This window comes from Ruditapes philippinarum, unplaced genomic scaffold, assembly GCF_026571515.1.
Source record: "Ruditapes philippinarum isolate M1 unplaced genomic scaffold, ASM2657151v2 ctg3793_1_1_1_1, whole genome shotgun sequence".
NCBI lineage: Eukaryota > Metazoa > Mollusca > Bivalvia > Venerida > Veneridae > Ruditapes > Ruditapes philippinarum.
In genome coordinates this window covers 5,767-26,631 of record NW_026863577.1, presented here as the reverse complement: position 1 = coordinate 26,631, position 20,865 = coordinate 5,767, and the positions used below count along the sequence as shown (strand labels likewise).

The window sequence follows — 20,865 nt, the reverse complement described above, 5'->3', positions numbered from 1 at the left end:
TATATTCATTGTTATACAAACAAGAGCTGTCAGTAAAACAGCATGCTTGACTATTCTCAGTGCTTGGCAGTAAAACATGTAGGATTTTCTAAGTTCAAAAAGGGCTATAATTCTATCAAAACCCATGTTACAGTTATGGGCCTTGGAAAGATACCTTCAATTATGCTCTCAAAATTAATAAGTGTGTGAAGTTTCAACCCATTCCCTGCAATAGTTTTTAAGATACCAACTTGCATGAAAAACCCTATAACCAAAGTGTGACACTGTCGGTGAGTACAAAAGCACTCCCTATTCTTTGAAAAGTCAAGCTAAAAATGAAATATTGGGGGGAAAATCCTCAAAGCAAACTGTCTATCCTGCTTAAAACACTATTAAAGGATTGACTAGGCAGATTAACAGGCTTTATATGATGCTTTATTGGATTTTACCACTAAACATTTCATGAACTGTTGCAGAAACACTATGCAATGAATATGTTATTCAATCAATATCCAGTTCTTCTAGGGTAAAAAATTCACATCTCCATCAAAAGTTAATTCATTCTCAATATCATGAATTTTAGCTTTAAACTGTGAGAACCAAAAAGTTATTAGCCTTTGGCACAAGCACTTCCATGTTGTCTGACCAAGCTCTATACTGGTAGCTCAATTTTGTACCCTAAAAGACATTAACATATGCCAATTCACTAACAAGAGCACCGCTAGGCAGAGCATTATATGCCCGAAAGTGCTTTTTTTTAGTAAGGATGAAGCATTTGTAAGACATTACATAAATAAAATAAAGTTTTACCTCCTTCAAATAGCAATCCTCCAATGAACTAAATATTGTGGGCCAATAGCAATCCTCCAATGAACTAAATATTGTGGGCCAAATGGAACTTAAGTTATACTCTGGAAACTGTTTTCAGTTTTGAGGTACTTAAGCCACCTTGAACTTTGACCTTGTCCCCCAAAATCAATAGGGGTCTTCTACCCAATATGGACAATCATCCTATGAAGTTTGAACACTTAGGGCCAAATAGAAATTAATTTGTGTTCTGGAAACTGTTTTCTATTTCCAAGTTATATTGACCTTGACCTCTAATTTTTGTGACCCAAAAATCAATAGGGGTATTCTACCCAATATGGACACTCATCCTATGAAGTTTGAATATTGTTGGCCAAATAGACCTTAAGTTATGCTCGGGAAACTGTTTTCAGTTTTAAGGTAAAAGTGACCTTTGATCTTGTAACCCCAAAATCAATAGAGGTCTTCCACCTAATATGGACGATCATCCTATGAAGTTTGAATATTGTGGGCCATACGAAACTTAAGTTATGCTCCGGAAACCAAATTGCTAACGGACGGACAGACGGACGTACTCACAAAATGGTACTTATGTGAAGTAATAATGACCTTGACCTTTGACTTTGTGACCCTAAAATCGATAGGGGTCTTCTACCAAATATGGACAATCATCCTATGAGGTTTGAACAATGTGGGCCAAACAGAACTCAAGTTATGCTCCGGAAACTGTTTTCAGTTTTAAGGTGATAGTGACCTTGACCTTGTGACCCCAAAATCAAAAGGGGTCTTTTACCCAATATGGACAATCATCCTATGAAGCTTCAATATTGTGGGCCAAATGGAACTTAAATTATGCTCCAAAAACCAAATTGCTAACGGACGGACGGACAGACGTACTCACAAAATGGTACTTAATTGACTTTTCCTTTGATCTTTTTGGCCATTTTTAGTCACACAAGGCATAAAAAAGACACACAAGTAAAAACGGAATGAATAGGATCAAAGAGAATTTACTGTTACCCAATGTTCTCCCAAGTCACACAAGTACCTCTGGGTTCGTACGGACAGACAGACGGACGGACGGACACCAGGGTGTATAACATAATATGCCCGAAATTCTTTCGGGCATATAAAGAAAAAATTTTTGAATAACTTTTCCAGATCCTAGACTTACCAAGCACATCAATATATTCTTTTGTGGTTTTTAAAGTCACAAATTCTTATTTAAATTTATTATCAAGTTATCAACACAATCATTCATGGTATGAAAACTTCCATTATGCACCAATTCACTATAAAAGCCTTTTTTTTTAACTTCCTCATGATTAACTTTTCAAGCTTTAACTTTATTAAAAATTTTAACTTTTATTAATAAGGAAATTTACAGCTGATATCAGATCATTTGGAATAAATTTAAGACAGCAAGCATTGGAAAATAGGTCATATACTTAGATTTATAAAGAAGAATGTAATTCAAAACAGACTTCAACATTTGATTAATATGTTCTATTAAACATTCAGTATCATCTATGGTACCATAGTAACTGGAGCTTACTCTGACAGCTATCGTAACTAATTTACTTACAACATATTCCAGAGACACCAAGACAATTAATACAGGGAAGTCAAAGGTTTGACTTGCAAGCCATTGACTGCATGTTAATAATTTAAACAGGGATGCCAACAGACAATTTGAAACAAGATTGCATTTGAGAAAATGCTATGCCACCGCATTAATACAACACTCAATAGAAGTGTAGGAACAAATACTGTTGAAGAACGGGTCTTTTATTAACTTTGTATATTATTGTCTGGATGAGTCGGTACCAATGCAAAACCAACGTATTACTATAAACTGCTAGCATTCCCTTGCAGAAAGATAAGCAGACGACAGCCTAAATTTCATGACTACATCAAAGGACAACACAGTAAGACACTTTGTAAAAATCTAGGTCAGCTGATATCAAAGTTCACTTTACATCTTAATCTGTGCACATGGTTCAAATTTCATAGCTGTACATCAAAAGACAAGAAAGTAAGTCACATAATCAAAATCTAGGTCACTTGATATAAAAGTTCAGTTTTACAACTAAAACTGTGCACATGGTCAAAATTTCATTACTGTACATCAAAGGACAAGAAAGTAGGTCACTGTCCCCTTGGGCAAGGCAAAATTTTGACCCAAGGGTTTAATTCAAAACAATCTTGATACAGGTCCACCAAACAACATTTCAAGTCATAAATTTAAGCTGTAGCTTTCTCCCATTCAGAAAACATTTGTTTTATTTTCTGTTTTTATTATGTGATATAATGAAAATCACTGCCCCAGGCAGGGCCGATTTTGACACCAGGGGAAAATTTTGAACAACTTGGGTAGAGGACCTACAGATGATATTATATAGCAAACATCAAAGCTCTATGCCTTGTACCTTCAGACAAAAATAGTTTTTATTTTGTTTTTACTATATGTACATAATGAAAATCAATGAACCCGGGGCGGAACCAATTTTGACCCCAGGGCTATAATTTGAACAATCTAAGTAGAGGTTCACTTCCCAAAGTCTCATGTCATAAACTTAACCTCTAGCCTTTGTCAATTCAGAGAAGTAGATTTTTTCAAGTTTTTACTTTATACATATAAGGAAAACTATCGCCTCTAGGGCAGGGCAATTTTTCACTAGGGGCATAATTAAAACAACTTTAGTAGAGAACCCATAGATGATATTATGTACCAAAATCAAACCTCTAAGCCTTGTACCTTCAGACAAGAAGATTTTTTAATTTTTTACTATATGTACATAGTGAAAATCAAATACCCCTGGGGGTGGGGCCAATTTTGACACCAGGACTATAATTTGTACAATCTTGCTAGAGGTTCAATACTTAATGTTTCATGCAAAATATCTTAACTCTAGCCTTTGTTAATTTAGAGAAGATGATTTTTTAAGTTTTTACTATACACATATAAGGAAAACCTATGGCCCCCGGGGCGGGGCTAATTTTGACACAAGAGGCAAAATTTCAACAACTTTGGTAGAGTACCTATAGATGATATCATTTAACAAATATTAAAGCTCTAAACCTTGTACCTTCAAACAATAAGATTTTTTGATTTTTTACTATATGTATATATTGGAAATCAATGACCCCCGTGGCATGGGCAATTTTGACCCCAGGGCTATAATTTGAAAAATCTTGCTAGAGGTTCACTATACAATGTTTCATGCAAAATATCTAACCTCTAGCATTTGTCAATTGCTAGAAGAAATTTTTTTAAAGTTTTTACTGTAAGTTTTTACAATATACATATAAGAAAACCAATGACCCCCGGGGCGGGCCCTATTTTGACCCCAAGGCTATAATTTGAACAATCTTGCTAGAGGTTCAATACACAATGCCTTATGCAAAATATCTAAGCTCTAGGCCTTGTGGGTCTTTACAAGAAGGTATTTTAAGTTTTTACTATATGTACATATAGTGAAATGCAATGACCCCCCGGGCGGGGCCGATTTTGACCCCAGGGCTATAATTTGAACAATCTTAGTAAGGGTCTACAAGACAATGCCTTATGCAAAATATCTAAGCTCTGGGCCTTTTGGATCTTTACAAGAAGGTATTTTAAGTTTTTACTATATGTACATATAGTGAAATTCAATGACCCCCCGGGCGGGGCCGATTTTGACTCCAGGGCTATAATTTGAACAATCTTAGTAAGTGTCTACAAGACAATGCCTTGTGCAAAATATCTAAGCTCTGGGCCTTTTGGGTCTTTACAAGAAGGTATTCTAAGTTTTTACTATATGTACATATAGTGAAAATCAATGACCCCTGGGGCGGGGCCGATTTTGACCCCAGGGCTATAATTTGAACAATCTTAGTAAGGGTCTACAAGACAATGCCTTATGCAAAATATCTAAGCTCTGGGCCTTTTGGATCTTTACAAGAAGGTATTTAAAGTTTTTACTATATGTACATATAGTGAAATTCAATGACCCCCCGGGCGGGCCGATTTTAACCCCAGGGCTATAATTTGAACAATCTTAGTAAGTGTCTACAAGACAATGCCTTATGCAAAATATCTAAGCTCTGGGCCTTTTGGGTCTTTACAAGAAGGTATTTTAAGTTTTTACTATATGTACATATAGTGAAAATCAATGACCCCCGGGCGGGGCCGATTTTGACCCCAGGGCTATAATTTGAACAATCTTGGTAGAGGTCTACCAGACAATGCCTTATGCAAAATATCTAAGCTCTAGGCCTTCTAGGTCTTTACAAGAAGATTTTTTAAATTTATTCTTATAATTCCTTTTGGTTGCCATGGCAACCAGATTTCTGCATGGAATGAAATTCTTTGAACAACTTTGGGAGCCCTTCACCCAAGGATCAATCCTGCCAAGTTTGGTTGAAATTGGACAAGTGGTTTTTCACAAGAAGATCATTTAAGTTCACTATATAATCTATATAACACACACACACACAAACAAACAAACACACACACACACATACACACAGGTGAATCGCTATATGCCACCGCATCGCAGATGCTGCGGTGGCATAAAAAAGAGGAAAATTAAATGCGAGGGTTCAAGGGCCGTGTAGGCCCCCCATGCAGGTCCAGGGCAGAGCCCTGGTGGGGGACCAGGGGGCTTAGCCTCCGGAAGCTCCTGGGTTTTAATCCATTTCAGATGGTCTAAAATGCATTTCCTTTTAGTGCTTTATCAAATATTTTCATTAACTGATATTGATATTTACTGATATTTAATTTGACGAAATCGTCACCAATGCGGACGGTTGACTCGGTTGATCCGATATTCACATTTACTGTGTTCTCTAACCATTTCAAATTAAATTATTTTTAACATTTTTGTCACAGTCTTTGATCTTCGAAGCGTTGTTGGAGTTAATTGCTGCCATTATTCATGTAAAAAATATCTTTCTTGCTTATCGGCCGACATTTTGTTTTGCTTTCTTCAACTACAGAAAGACGCTACGATTGGTTGGTATATTTAACGCTATCGACAATCGTTCATTGGCTTACTACATGTATAATTCGGTGGAGGATTATCGTTATACTCTGTTGACTACACAGAGGTTCGCCTTTATAGGCAGTGAAGATATACAACAACAATAGCGACAATAACTGAACATACCCGAATAGCAGTACGGTCTAGTTTAATATTTACGGTACGGTCTAAACATTTACAATCAGCGGACAATAGAAGACAGCAAACTCGGGGAAAGAGACCCACACCCCCCAAATTTTCTCCTCGGATTTACATCGTTCTCAAAAGTGGTTCGAGGACCTACAGATCCGCAGAAAATTTGGCATCCCTGTTTAAAGGAAATCAAATAAAAAACAATTCAAAAATATATAGATTTCTATACCAATCAGTAAATTTTCAGTGTTATTTCTAGTTGGGCGCCACTATTCTTAATGAAAATCAATGATAATCAGCACTGTATTCAGATAAAGGAACAATCACATTTTTTTTTGGCTAAAGGTGTTTAAATTGACAGCAGGGAAGCATGAAATAACGAATAATTTTTTTTTAAAACGAAAAATGTAAAATAAAAAATGAACATTTTTTTATCTGACATAGGCCAACTTTCATATTAAAATATATAGCTATCTCAGGTTACTGCCAAGTGCTAACCCAATTAACCCTTCCATGAGTGTCATGGGAAGGAATAGTGCCCATAGGACATGTAAGTAAATAGTGTCACAGTGAAAGAAAATTAATACCTGGAAATGATCATTTTCAGAACCAGTGACCACACCAAAAAATAAGATTTTTGAGGAGAAAATAAAACAGATTCTTATAAGTTTTTAAACTCATCATTATTATTAAATCAATCACTAGCATAATGAATTCATAACTTGATTTTAGGTGCAAATATGCTTTTTTACTTGTCAAAGCAGCATAAACTATAAATCTGCAATAAGCATATTTTGAATTGACCTACTACTAAGCCAACTAATTAAACTTGTCAAAGATACATTGAGATAATTTTGGACTGGCGATCATGGCGATGTCTTTTCTTTTACTTTTGACAGTATGAAATTTATTTCACACCAAATTAATTTGACTAACAGAGAACTAGCCTAATTAATTTGACATGAACAGTTTGACCCATTTAACTGACAGTTTTTTATACTGTCAAACCCAAATTATCACGATGTCTCTTCAAATGACAAGTCTTATTAGTTGAACTAATCACAGGAGCTTGACACTCTATCAATAATTGAAAAATATAAGTGAAACAATTAAGATTAAGAAATAACAGCAAAAATACAGTTAATAGCAATAAATAAACATTTATATAGGGGGGTATATTTGCCGTTATGTTGTATTTTTTCAATTATTGATAGAATGTCAAACTCCTGTGTACGACTTAATTTGAGGACGAATAAATTACGGTAGCCGTTTGTAATATCTTGCGAAAGAGAAACGAAAGAAAATTACTAGTTCTGAATTAGATCATTTTTTAATTTTCTGACCTTCCTAGGATTATTAAGAAACACAATGACTGAGATTAACAAAACAACAAAAATATCAATTATGAAACACCCACCGGTGATTTGTTTTGGTACACGAAACCGGAAGTGCAAAGCTAACGAACAAATCGAAAGTAAACGAAAAAATAAAAAAATTGTATATGTATACATGTCTGCCTACCTTTGGATTACAAAGTGTCATCCCCATGAATTATATACATAATAATTCCTGATATAATTTTTTTAATATTTTCTTAATGTTATAGAATCTATATCCGTTTAAGGAATATTAGCCTACTGTATGATAAAAGTAAAGATTTTACAAGTTATATATATTAACTTGGACCGATTGGATAATATCTAATTATAGAAATTTCCACGTTTCAAGAAACACACCGGCTGATATTTGTAGCATTGCTATAAATAGTTAGATCTTTTCTTTTTGCTATTTTCTTCCATTTTTGGATCGCCTACAAATTATTGTAGGAAATGTATACGAATAAAGTGTGAGAATATATGGCATGGATGAACGTAAAACAGGCCAAGGCGCTAGTCGAAGATAATAAAATTTTGTCAGTCACGTTTATCCTATCAGCAACTTGTATATTAAGTGATTTTGATAAGACAAATTCTTCATTTACTCAAGATAATAGAATATCAATAGTATAAATAACGTTTCTTACATTGAAGCGCTTTTAAAAACAGTTAACAGAAGCGAAAAGTATATAATAATCTTTTGCGCTGTACAGTAAATTTATATATATTTTAAAAGCAGGTAATTTTCTCTAAAAAGACAAAAATTGTTTTGTAATGTTTTGTGGAACTGAAGCGTAATACGCGCATATCATTTGAGCAGAAAAGTGCTTGAAGTGAAATAATATATGTCATAGATATAGCAAAATGTAAAAAAAATGGAAATTATGACTTCCATTCAAAAAACTAAATCATAATAACTGCCATAAAAAGGAAAAGGCGACTGCTATTTGGCTTTCAAGCTCTATTTAGAAAACTGAAACAAAACATCAAGAATGACAGGCTTTTGAAAAATATGAATTTTAGCATTTTTGGGGCTCAAATTTAAGGGCCTTTAATGAATTAATGGTACATGGTATTTGAATAGAGAACTATACCTTAGGAAATAAAACGCAATTATATAAAATTGTAAATATAAATTGTTCACAAGTCTACGATGCAAAAAAAAGAAAAACGTGCAATTTGTATACAATTTATGATATAGTCTTTTACAATGAGAAAACAAAAAAATGTTCCAAGAAATGTAAGGCTTATAGTAGCTTATACTCTATGAATGTTGACATGATTTTCCTTAGTAAAGCTTAAGTTAACACATTAGCATGATTAAAACATGTTCAAAAACATTAACTTGAAAACACTGTTAAAAGTGTTCAATCCTTTCACATGCCTTTATAGATATTAATTTAAGCCGTCCTGAAATGTAAGGAAAATAGCTATATTTCCGTCTGTGCTAAACATGCTCTTCTAGATGTGTTTTTTGTTGGTTGTTTGTTTGTTTGTTTGTTTTTGTTTGTTTAGGAACATGCACAAATAATACTCAAGTCAAAGCGTTACTTTATTCGGAAAACGCAGCTTATATGATATGATTTTCTGGAATAAATACTTCAAACAATATTTAAACGCATATGCAATTTAATTATTAAATCACAGCACAGAAGGCGCTGAATTTGTTTGGGTCTCAGCTAGAATGTCAGAAAAGTGAAGCTTGTGAGATTATGAACCAATTTGTTTTTGTACAGTGCCATCAATGCTGTTTCCAGTGTTATAACTGTAGTAAATTGACAATAAGGCTGATTGAAGCACTGATATTCAATTCAATGTTTATTTGGCTTAAACAATTAAAAAAAAACCATAAATTGCCTTTTCTGGGATTAGAATTCCAGACCTCTCGCTTCCTAAACGGAGCGTGTTACCCCTCGACTACTGTGAATGGTAAGAAAACAGTACGAAGAAAACCACATTATTCTAAATTAGGGTGAACCGTATTAATTTCGAGATATTTTGTTCACGTTAAACACTGATGTAAATAAGCATGGAGCTTAATTAATATATTAAGCATGTATATCTGTAAAGAATTACACAATAATAATTATTGAAACCTTCGACCAACCGGGAACTATTTTTTCTTCACTGAGAAGGCTTGAAAATTAATGCGCCTGTCATTTGACAATCTTTACGCAGTGAGCTCCCCTTAATTTGTTTGCGTTAGTGTACTTATAAAGGGAAGTAACCGTTTCGAGGACTTCGGACTACTTTCGGATTTTGTTCATGTCAGACGTTGTTGTTTAACCTTCAACTTGCTGAAGTTTTAAATTGACTTGTGTTTCATTAAACTTGTATTTAAGTTAGTATCAACGCGCAAAATTTGCCATGTTAAAAATCCAATAGACAAAGAGCCTATTGCAACCTTCGCAAAACAGATTAACCGGATAAATTCAAAGTTTGTAAGACTTAGAAAGTCATATAGATATTTACATTTGAGTTTAACTCTCTCATGCTGGAACCAATGCATATACGCATTGACATATAAAAGGGATATAACTGATCAAAATGGACATTCAAACTGTGCAAACAAATTTCAATAACGCAAGAAATGAAATAAGAGGAAGCTCAAACTCGATATAACGCAAACATGCGACTTGTGACGACTGCAGCGTGATGAATAAAAACTTGCATGATAAGTATACAAAATTATATATTACGTTGGTGTCATGGTCAACAGTGTAAAATCTATGACGAATCCATCTAGCCAGCCAACCAACCAACCAGTCATCTAACTTACATTTATAACGTATAAACTTCTTTGTGCCGCAAAACTATTCAAATGTGATTCACTATACGACAATAAATGATACAGTTGATGGTGTGACATTTGAATGAAAATGTCAAGCACGAAAGATGGCACTGACCTTCACTAATAAGCAATTTCTAAAGTTCCGCAGCACTAGCCAAATTACAGAAATTAAAGATGTTAATTCAATATGACCGAATAAAAATATACAAACACACAAACAAACAAAAACACTATATATTTGTTACTTTAATTTTAATTTTGAAATCATGTACAATTTGATCTTTATAGCACAATATCTGACGAAATATTACTTGTTTGTTGCAATCTATAAAGTAACCATACTCAATTCAATCAAGAATAAAAAGAAATTATAATCACGAATTCATTTTTTCGAGTAACTTTGCGTTATTTGATTAACCCATAAATAACACTTGAAGTCCTTAGAAATAAAAAAGCAAAACAAATTGATTAACAACATAACATTTCATAACAAGTTGAATAATATATTGTGAACAAATTATTGTCCGTCTGAAAGTGCTACATGTTTCAATAGAAAAAATCGTAACAATAAATATTTTAAGATAAGAATGAAATGAATCAAACATCGATACGGTAGTATCTCATCACTGATATCATTTCACAGATAGAAATAAACACAAACATATCACACAGTCAGTACGTAAGGGAGTAGATTCTCTGGACGTGACAATCCTTTGCCTCACGGCAATCACTATAATTAAAGGAACATGCCTAAAATACACATTCACCACAAAAGGAGAACACTTTCTATATGCGATAAAAATATTTCATATTAAAAATTAGGCGTCACACACTTGATCTTAAACTTCAAATTTCATTATTGACTCCAAGCGTTGAATAGATTTTCATTCTTATTCTCTTACGTTTCTTTTATTAGTAAGTCAGTGTGTGGACATACCATGTGGTATGAGACGTCATTTTACGGAATCTCATGCTGCATTGAGGTGCAGTTCATAATTATTTCATCATCAATTTTTATTGATATATAACACGTATAAACGCGGAAATCTATTCCTCTATATATATAAAAAAGAATCTTTTGTCAAGTAACTAGCATGTCCTTAACTTCAGGAAAATGTCAGTTGATTAACACATACTTTCACGAAAGCTTTTAAAAATTTTATACGTGGTATATGATCTTGCTTTAACATTCAGAGCGAGTCATCTCACCTAAGTACTAATTTTCCATATACAATGTATATTTCAAAGAAAACGCAAAAAGGGATAGGAGCAATTACATTTGTTAATTATTCTTCATGACTTGTTGTGTTAGTACTTGAATTAATCGTTAATTTGTACACGATGGTCCATTTAATTAATAAAAGATAACATATATAAAAGCAACTAAGAGATGTTACAAGCAAGATAAAGATAAAGTCATTTGAATGAAGCATCAGAGAATCAGTTTAAAGACACTAAGAGTGCTATTAAAAGTGCCATCAATGTCACGGTCAAAGCTGCTGCTCCGTTACATGACGACTGGACGTTGATAGTGTAAGTAGCTGTTCCGGTTTTTACCGGACTTCCATTATCCGTGGCATATACGACAAGTGTATACTTCGCTGTTTTAGCCATATCAAGGGTTTTCCCAGTATTGACCTGGAGCTCAGCTGTCGAAATTTTGAAGTCACTGTTTGTGTCTCCAGCTAAAATATTTTGATTTAGTAATATAAATTAAATTAAATATTTCATATTTGCATCCGAAGTAAGATATTAATCATATGACCAAGCTAAAGTAAAACCTACAGCTGGTAACACTTCATTTTACAAATCTCATTTGCTTCTTCGTTAAGATTCAAAACTCCTTATATCAAAAATCATTTTAGTTGATAAAAAACAGACACATGTATATTATATTTATAAGAATGACTTGTTTGCGCGTAGTTGATGCTATTTCTTGAAATGGAGAAAAAAGAAACTTTTGAAATAAATGAAAACATAGCAATCCAATCTGAAACATTGCGTAAATGTCTCGAATGAAACCTTTTTAAAGTTTTACTGGTAAATCGACTTGTAAATCTGTATTCTAAACAAAACAAGTCTTATCAGCTGTCGGGATTAAATGTCAGAATTCAGCGTCAGAAGTTAGTGTCAGAATTCAGTGTCAGAATTTAATGTCGGAATTAAGCACTTACTTAAGTAGTTTTCATGTTAAGAGAATAACGCTAAGGCTAGTTAATTCTGGTACGATAATTGCGACCCCATATTGAGATTTTACTCAAGTTATACTAACAGAATTTTATTGTACATCAAGAAAAATCTCAAGTTATAATCGCCACAAATTATTTTGACTACGTTGTTTAGAATGTTAACTTTTTAAAGTATAACAAGAACAGTCGATCATTTTGACTGTTTAAGTTCGTTCATTGATGTTTCATTTTATAGCAAGGATGAACACTAGTTGTGGATTTCACAGCAACAAGGAAAGATATATTGGACCTCTCTGACCGAGTGGTTAAGGTAAAAGACTTAGGATAACTAGTCCCTCACAGCTTTGTGCTAGAATCTAAACAGGAACATTAGACTATTTATGTTATGAAGCTATCCAGCTAGCTAACGGGAGTTAGGTAGTTTTACGCGAGTCCTCTATCATACCGTAAATAATGGACGAATTGGAAACTGGTATCATTTATATCTATATCATTAGTGTCCGTATGACATAAACCAAAAAGAAGTAAAATATTTACAACTTATCGTGTAGGTGATGGTATCGGCTGTGTTTTTATCAGAAGCAGAGAAAGTTGTTACAGACGTATCTGAAATCAAAACAAAAGAGAAATGCTGGATTTAATGCAGATTGTGTAAATAAAATCGTAAAATAATCGTTAAAAAAACATGTAATAGACAAAAATAAATGGATACTTTTACCCCCAAAAAAATCTTTATGAAAGTATATTAAATCTACTAACCCAAGTATTTATATTATTATACATGTGTAATTATAAATGGATACCTATACCAAAATAAAATCTTTAATGAAAGTCTATTAGATCTACTAACTCAAGTATTAATATTATAATAATTATAAATGGATACTTTTACCGAACAAAAATCTTTATGAAAGTCTATTAGATTTACTTACTCAAGTATTAATATTATTATAATAATAAATGGATACTTTTACCAAAAGAAAATAATCTTTATGAAAGTCTATTAGATCTACTAACTCAAGTATTTATATTATTATAATTATAATATTATAATTAATATGCTGTCCACACATATCTTACCAATTCCAACGTTAAAAGATACGCACTACTATGTTTAGCATGTTTAATTATACAATGGAATTTTAAATTTTAAAAACTTGCTTCCATGCTGAAATTGTCAAACAAGAAATCATTTGAATTCATTTTAATATGAATTATAAATAAATCGTCAGAAGGGAATAACACCAATTTATATAAAAAAAATGGAAATCGGGCCAAAACTGAAGCTTTATAATATGAACAGCAAATCAGATAATGTGTAGCTTTAAATTTTAATAATGTGCCTTGTAATTAACCAATACCCTGCTGATTGCGATTTCTATAGTACTTCAAGACAAATTGCTGAGTACTACTTCATCGACTTGTCAGGGTCTGGGTTATTTGACAGCCACATTTTATTATTTTTGAATTTCAACAAAATTGTATAAAAATTTGAAAAATAATCCTTTTAGCAGAATACGATTTCCCACCTTGCAACGGAAGAACAAACCTGCAGCTGAACCATCAACTACGCAAACAGTATAGGATGTTTGTCCAAATTCTGGTGCTTCTTCAATAACATCAGTTACTGTAATAGTTAGTGTTGCAGTGCCGGAAGTCGCAGTATCCTTACTGTCAGTTGCTCTAAAAAGGTAGACAGAATATATATGTTTGCTTAGAATATATATGCTTGCTTAGAAAGAATGAATAAACGACGGATACAATTTCCTTAGTAAAAAACAAGAAAACCCCTAAGGAGCCAAAAGCGTCAAAATTGAAAATATTGTAATTGGTTTGATTGAGCCTGTTCATGGACAATGCAAGCAACCGTCCATGCCCATCGGCTTAAGCTGAATATAGCACTAAAAAGTTTGCATTGTGTGCAAACTATATGAAAACAATATTTAAAATTTGTGTTATATTAGTGTTTGCATAAGTTACAAAATCTGAGCCCAAAATTTAGTAATCGAACATAATCCGCGATATCATCTCGCTGTACAGGACTACAGGACGGGTAAAATGGGAGACGCACGAAGTGGGCGGATCAGATATTCATTGCAATAAATAACACGTTAGATTTTTAAAAACAAATTTTCAACTATTGGAGTGTACGGGCATTGTAGGGATAGAGAAAGGCCCAAAGAAGCAGAACAAAAATGGGAAGGAATACTTCTCGTATTAAACAGTTCCAAAAATGGAGGCTAGACAAGTTCATTGAAAAATTCAGATGGGTTAAGAGGAAAATTAATATCATTTTGGTTGATTTATGCTATAAATACCGCCATTAAAAGTAGTACATGTATCTTAAAAAAAGAATCTTAATTGCTTAGCTGCTCATAATAAATGCATACTGAAATGAGCATATACTTCTCCTAAAGATAAAACTCTAAGTTAAATTGCTACAAATGTCGTATAAATAAATGTGATCTGATTATTAAAATAATGTACTCCTTCAAGCCTTGTATTGATATCAACCTTGATACCACGAATGTATAGTCTATTCCGGTTTAAAATTATTAAACTCTATAAACTAACATTCTAGCAAGTATACAATTTTTGATTATAATACCATGACTTTTTCTACAAAGGCACTTATTTGTGTTATTATGACACTATGCCAATCGAAGTGTAAATGAAGAATGGGCAGGTCGAAGTCAAAATAACTTTGCGTTTATTTTGCCTTAATTGTGTTCATTTTAATAAACGTGACCCACTGACATTTCTATAAATATAGTTCGGAATGTATTGGTAATGTTCAATTTTTAAATAGAGTTGGGCAGTCTTTTCATCGTTTTTATTTTTTATCCTAAATATGTTTCATTATCCATTATTGGCATCAACATTACAATAGTCAATCTCTTAAAATATGTTACCAATTCAACTCAACTTGGCAACAAAAAATGAGCATTTTGTCACTTTAAGAATTCTTGCTTAAATAAAGAGTATAACTGACAATTTATTTATTACGAAAATGAATGTTTCCATGTCGACAAAATAATTAAAAGAATTATTTCCGACAACGATAAAGGAGAAATTATTTAAGAAATTCAAGATCATCTGTGGAGAAGAACAGGTATATAACTAATAATAACGTTGTACATTCGCATGGCATAAAATATGCATGTATTAAAGTAATTGACAAATAACATTGGCTTTAAACCTATAAGCTTTAGATTATTTTTTCTTCTTCTATTTTTACTTTAAGTACAGTGGAAAAATGATACTTACTTTACTTCAATAACATAACTAGATTTAGTTTCAAAATCCAGCGCAGAGGCCAACGTCAATACTCCGCCAGGTGAGGACAGAGAAAAAGGCATGCCTGTTGTTAACAATTTGTAACTAGCAATGGTATCAGAAGCAGTGGGGGTAGCCTCAAATTCTGCTATTGTTTCACCGACAGCTGTATCCTCAGCTTTGGAGATCCCCGTCGCAGTTCCAGTAGCAGTGGCTATTGTACTTGGTTTAGTCCAGCCGGTGATTTGTGCATCTATTATAAATGATAACATTATAGCAAATCAACAGTACAATGTCACAATGATATTTTTTTTCAAATATGTAGATCTCAATGCTTAAAGAGTAAGAAGTAAATGAAGGAATGTCTGCTGTTAATATTTGAAGGGAAAAAGTGATTCATCTTTGGCTTTGATATAATTACCTAACACAAAACTTTTCCGCCGCTTAGAAGGCTTAATTTTTCAGCCAGAGAATCAATCGTTTTATTTTCAATCAACATTAGGTATGACCATTTCAATAATAATTAATGGCAGCGTAGACTCGCCTTTCTTTCTTAGACAATTTTTTGCACTATGTTGATCCTTTTTATCAACATGATGAGCTTTTTAATACCTATCAATTTAAAAAAAATACAATGATGTGAACTTTTCTTATAATCCACCAAAACTTTCATTTTTTGTCTTTGGTTAAACATTTGTATGTTAAACATTTGTATACATAACTTGACAGATCCCCCCAAAATTAAATCATCACATTTTTTTTTTTAAAGAAAACGTTTCACACTTACTCATGTTTTATGCTTTCATACTTCATGATGCATAATGAATATATCTCATAATCACTAAAATCTGATTAAATAATAAAAACTTTTGTAAGTTATATTTTGGAAGAATGAGATGTGTCGGTTGAATTCTGTATAAATTCTCATTATCTAAGCTATTAAAAATGTTGAAAATTTATTTCTACCTCCAAACTTTAGTGGTAATGACCAAAGTGTATTCTAAGTGGACTTCTTTGCAAAACTATGTGAATTGTAAATTATACACAAAAATATTCACCTATCCTTAGCACAACGATTTGCCAAACATATTTAACCATTTGTCATAAATGTTATAAGAGAATGTAAAGTTTTGTAATCACACGAACAAGCGTGTTTCTCTGCCTGTTTGATTCCTATAACATTTTCAAAAGGCAAACTGATATTGATATTTCTATTTATTTATTTTATTCATCCTTATAATTATGTTATTAATATTTAGACAGCATAATACAAATGTTCATAACATTAGTCCCTTTCTGACAACTTATATCAAAACTTGTAAAATTAGTTGGTATTGGTAAAACGTAAACATAAGTTATGCAATATTCATCTTAATAAATGACTGTCATGTCAAATGTAATGTTTTAAATAAGTTTGTTGGAATTAAATGTGATTTGATGGTTTTGTTTTTGTTGTGCTCATTTGTTTTCCAAATGACAAAATGAGTTCTTAAAAGCTTTTATCAATTTCCAATCGACAATTTAATCAGATGTAAAGCTACCACAAAATTATAATCTATCTCATAATTTCTTCAATTTTCAGAATATAATAAATAAATAAATAAATGAATAAATTTTAAAAAATAAAACTTTGTTTTGTCATAGCGTTTGGTGACTGTTTTTTTTTCAATTCAAACTAATTTTACTTATTCATCTACTTTAAACAAAAAAAAAAGGTAACTTACCTCCAGATTTGAAGAGACAAGTCGCCAACAATACAACGGTTATTGAATAACGCATCATCTTTATTCCTCTTGTTTTATTTAAACGGTGTCAAATCTTGAAGAATTGTGACGCACTGGCTCATGTCTGGCGGGTTCGTCTTTTTATACCATTCTTCTGTAGTTGCCAGAGCTTGGTTTCCAAAATACATAGAAACGTGTGGAACATGCCCAACCCCTCCTCCCCCCCCCCCTTCGCTCTACTAAAACATTATCGTATACGCTTGAAAAAATGGGAATAAAATTGTACCTGATTTTATATTTACCTAAGGAAAAGGTTTAAGGTTCATAATGCCATTGGCTGAAAACTTACATAAACGAGAGAGGCGTGAATAATTTGCTGAATGACAAGTCATATTGCAGATTACGTAAATTAAACAAATTCTAGTTGAACTGCATCACTTTATGGTCATTTAAAACAAATCGTTAAAAACGTGAACAAGCCAAAATGAGTTAAAGCGTATAAAGCTTTATCTTATGAATTATTTCTTATAAAGTATATAAACAGCATAATTATATTGTTTCCTTAATACTTATGACGGTGGATTCTCGAAAGAGTTGTTACATAGAATGTCTCTGTCTCTTATATAATACACATGAATATTGTTCGTTAACACTATAAAATATTCGTGCTGCTATTATCAATAATATTTTAACCTTTTAGCAATGATTTCGTGCATATACCATTCCCTTTTATGGCAATTTACTTGCATATTTCTTTCATACAAGCAATTTGAAAGTTTTCCGTTTTAGAATTCAATTTGTTTTTTGTCCAGAAGATATATATACACTTCAAGTTTAGCAAGGTGAAAATACCTTGTTCAGGGAGTCTTAAGCCTATACGTACGGACATTTGAAATAAGCAGATAATGAACGATTTTGAGCCAAAACATTATTAATTTAAAGCATTTTTAGTATTCATCCGCCATCTTGGACGCCATTGTAAATTTAACATTCGGCTCACCATTGACAAATTGTTATCAAACTGATACAAGAAAGATATGATAAGATCTACACGAAAACTTAAAAAAAAAACCTACTATCTACCCCAAAGCCATGTCTGACCTTGGCTACGCCGGATTAACAGTGCAATGGTTCTTACTGTCTAGAGTTTTAATCAAATACCTAATGGAGATGAGGACTATTTCTTTAATATACGTATATGTTGTGATTTATTGATTAAATATCAAGTTCCTGTGATTTAACCTTAATCAAAACGCAGATACCAAGTCTGTCATTTATCTTAATTATCTCTAATTTTGGATTTTTTCTACTCTGCAGGCATATTACATGCGTTCGTACGCGAATACGCGCGTAAGCAGGAGACAGGCTTAAAAATTAGTACATTTTAAGTAGACAACTGATATAACAAAGTATATTTATGACAAGGTATTGAAGTACTTGTACTTGAAACAATGTAATCAAAGGGAGATTTTCAATAAAACCTTCCGAAATATCTATTACTCTCTATTAAACATGTCTGGTGCCGGGCCAGATTCAAGTGGATCTCATGATATACAGCAAAACAAATTAAAGCTCCCATCACACGACGTTTTAAGCACGTTTTATGCTACTTATTCGACACAAAACCCTAAATAACATTTAATGTTGTAAGGCAATATTTAAACAAGATTGCATTTGAGAAAAATGCTATGCCACCGCATTAATCCTTGTACCTTCAGACAATAAGATTTTTTGATTTTTTTACTATAATTATGTTTATATTGAAAATCAATGACCCTCGGGGCAAAGGCAATTTTGACCCCATTGCTATAATTTAAACAATCTTGCTAGAAGTTCATTTCATAATGTTTCATGCAAAATATCTAACCTCTAGCATTTGTCAATTACTAGAAGAAATTTTTTTAAAGTTTTTACTACAAGTCATGTTTAAGTTTTTTTTCCTATATACATATAAGGAAAACCAATGACCCCCGGGGCGGGGCCGATTCTGATCCCAGGGCTATAATTTGAATAATCTTGGTAGAGGTCTACCAGACAATGCCTTATGCAAAATATCTAAGCTCTAGGCCTTTTGGGTCTTTACAAGAAGGTATTTTAAGTTTTTACTATATGTACATATAGTGAAAATCAATGATCCCCGGGCGGGGCCGATTTTGACCCCAGGGCTATAATTTGAACAATCATGGTAATGGTCTACCAGACAATGCCTTATGCAAAATATCTAAGCTCTAGGCCTTTTGGGTCTTTACAAGAAGGTATTTTAAGGTTTTGCTATATGTACATATAGTGAAAATCAATGACCCCGGGGCGGGGCCGATTTTGACCCCAGGGCTATAATTTGAACAATCTTGGTAGAGGTCTACCAGACAATGCCTTATGCAAAATATCTAAGCTCTAGGCCTTTTGGTTCTTTACAAGAAGATTTTTTAAATTTATTCTAATAATTCCTTTTGGTTGCCATGGCAACCAGATTTCTGCATGGAATGAAATTCTTTCAACAACTTTGGAAGCCCTTCACCCAAGGATCAATCCTGCCAAGTTTGGTTGAAATTGGACTAGTGGTTTTTCACAAGAAGATTTTTTAAGTTCACTATATAATCTATATAACACACACACACACAAACAAACACACACACAGGTGAATCGCTATATGCCACCGCATCGCAGATGCTGCGGTGGCATAAAAAGTATCCCAAAGGGCGTCCTTAAAATGGATATGAAACATTGTTCTCTTTTCAATGTTCAAGATCACTTCGTTGACAAGTGGAGTGTGGGAAAAATTTATTGAAACTCACGTAAAAATACAACACAAAAAACGATCATTATATTAATGTTAGTATAACAGGAAAAAAATGAAACAAATCATAAAACTCTTCAAGAATATGCATAAATAATGGAATTCTAAAGTAGATTTCAAGTTGCCTATGATATAAAAAGCTGGAAATACAGTCTTGAGTTTACATCAATTGATCATTTTTAAAAATGAAATTCATTTTATAGCTAACGGTATTAGTCGTTTTATTTCTTTAACGCTTTGTGTTCACTTTATTAGTCGAACATTTTAAATTGAGCATCTAAAGTGTCTTCATTTCTTTCTTTCATATTTAGCGACAAGATTTTATCGATTTTACAGGTATTTTTTTTCTCCTGACACGAGAACTAACGCCTAAGAAAATAAGCTATTCAAAAAGAATTAAATTCGTCCTAGGCAATTTGATTTCTTTTCAGGCCCGCCCACTTAGCTTAATAGAGACCACCGGGTTAGCAATCCATGAGCCCTTGGTTCGATCCTCGGGGGAGACGTAATTTCTAATTGAGTCTAATGGTCCTTTGTCTCCAACCGCTGATTCAGAAATCATGTGAGATTAGACGAAGTAATCGGTAATTACTGGTTAGTTATTTAGAGGATCGATCGTCGAGATATGGCAGTCCTTTCACAGCGGATATACTTACTTCCAGTTCCAACAGATTATATAATGGTTAAAACAAAAAGGGTAAAATTAGGAAACTTGTCTCACTTGGCGCAGAATAGAACATTATAAACTTAAAGTAGCAGGGAAAAGTTGG

The 20,865-nt window shown here is 32.8% G+C and overlaps 2 protein-coding genes across 3 annotated transcripts in view; both read right to left on the bottom strand.

Moving 5' to 3' along the window:
- Positions 1–7,575, bottom strand: part of LOC132722560 (vesicle-fusing ATPase-like) — a 28,473-nt gene extending 20,898 nt beyond the window's left edge. The window contains exon 1 of one of the 2 annotated variants that reach the window (XM_060707076.1): positions 7,464–7,575. In XM_060707076.1, coding sequence (XP_060563059.1) covers positions 7,464–7,490 — 27 coding nt within the window. In that variant the 5' untranslated portion in view covers positions 7,491–7,575. Of the gene's footprint in view, positions 1–7,359; positions 7,438–7,463 lie in introns of those variants that run through there. The other variant, XM_060707078.1, reaches the window with a different exon arrangement.
- Positions 7,576–10,342: 2,767 nt separating this feature from the next.
- LOC132722558 (cadherin-1-like) lies at positions 10,343–17,455 on the bottom strand. Its single transcript, XM_060707075.1, has 5 exons — positions 17,299–17,455; positions 15,566–15,827; positions 13,848–13,981; positions 12,836–12,904; positions 10,343–11,794 (listed from the first exon to the last, which is right to left on the bottom strand). The coding sequence occupies exons 1-5, from the start codon at positions 17,354–17,356 to the stop codon at positions 11,550–11,552; spliced, it is 768 nt and encodes a 255-aa protein (XP_060563058.1). The 5' UTR covers positions 17,357–17,455; the 3' UTR covers positions 10,343–11,549.
- Between the last annotated feature and the right edge of the window lie 3,410 nt (positions 17,456–20,865).

Excerpts from the sequence above, each read along its gene's own strand:
- LOC132722558 (XM_060707075.1), bottom strand. The coding sequence starts at position 17,356 with ATGATGCGTTATTCAATAACCGTTGTATTGTTGGCGACTTGTCTCTTC. Across the intron at positions 12,905-13,847 it reads AGTTGATGGTTCAGCTGCAG|ATACGTCTGTAACAACTTTC; the intron begins GTTTGTTCTTCC and ends TTTTGATTTCAG. Across the intron at positions 11,795-12,835 it reads CATCACCTACACGATAAGTT|CTGGAGACACAAACAGTGAC; the intron begins GTAAATATTTTA and ends AAAATATTTTAG.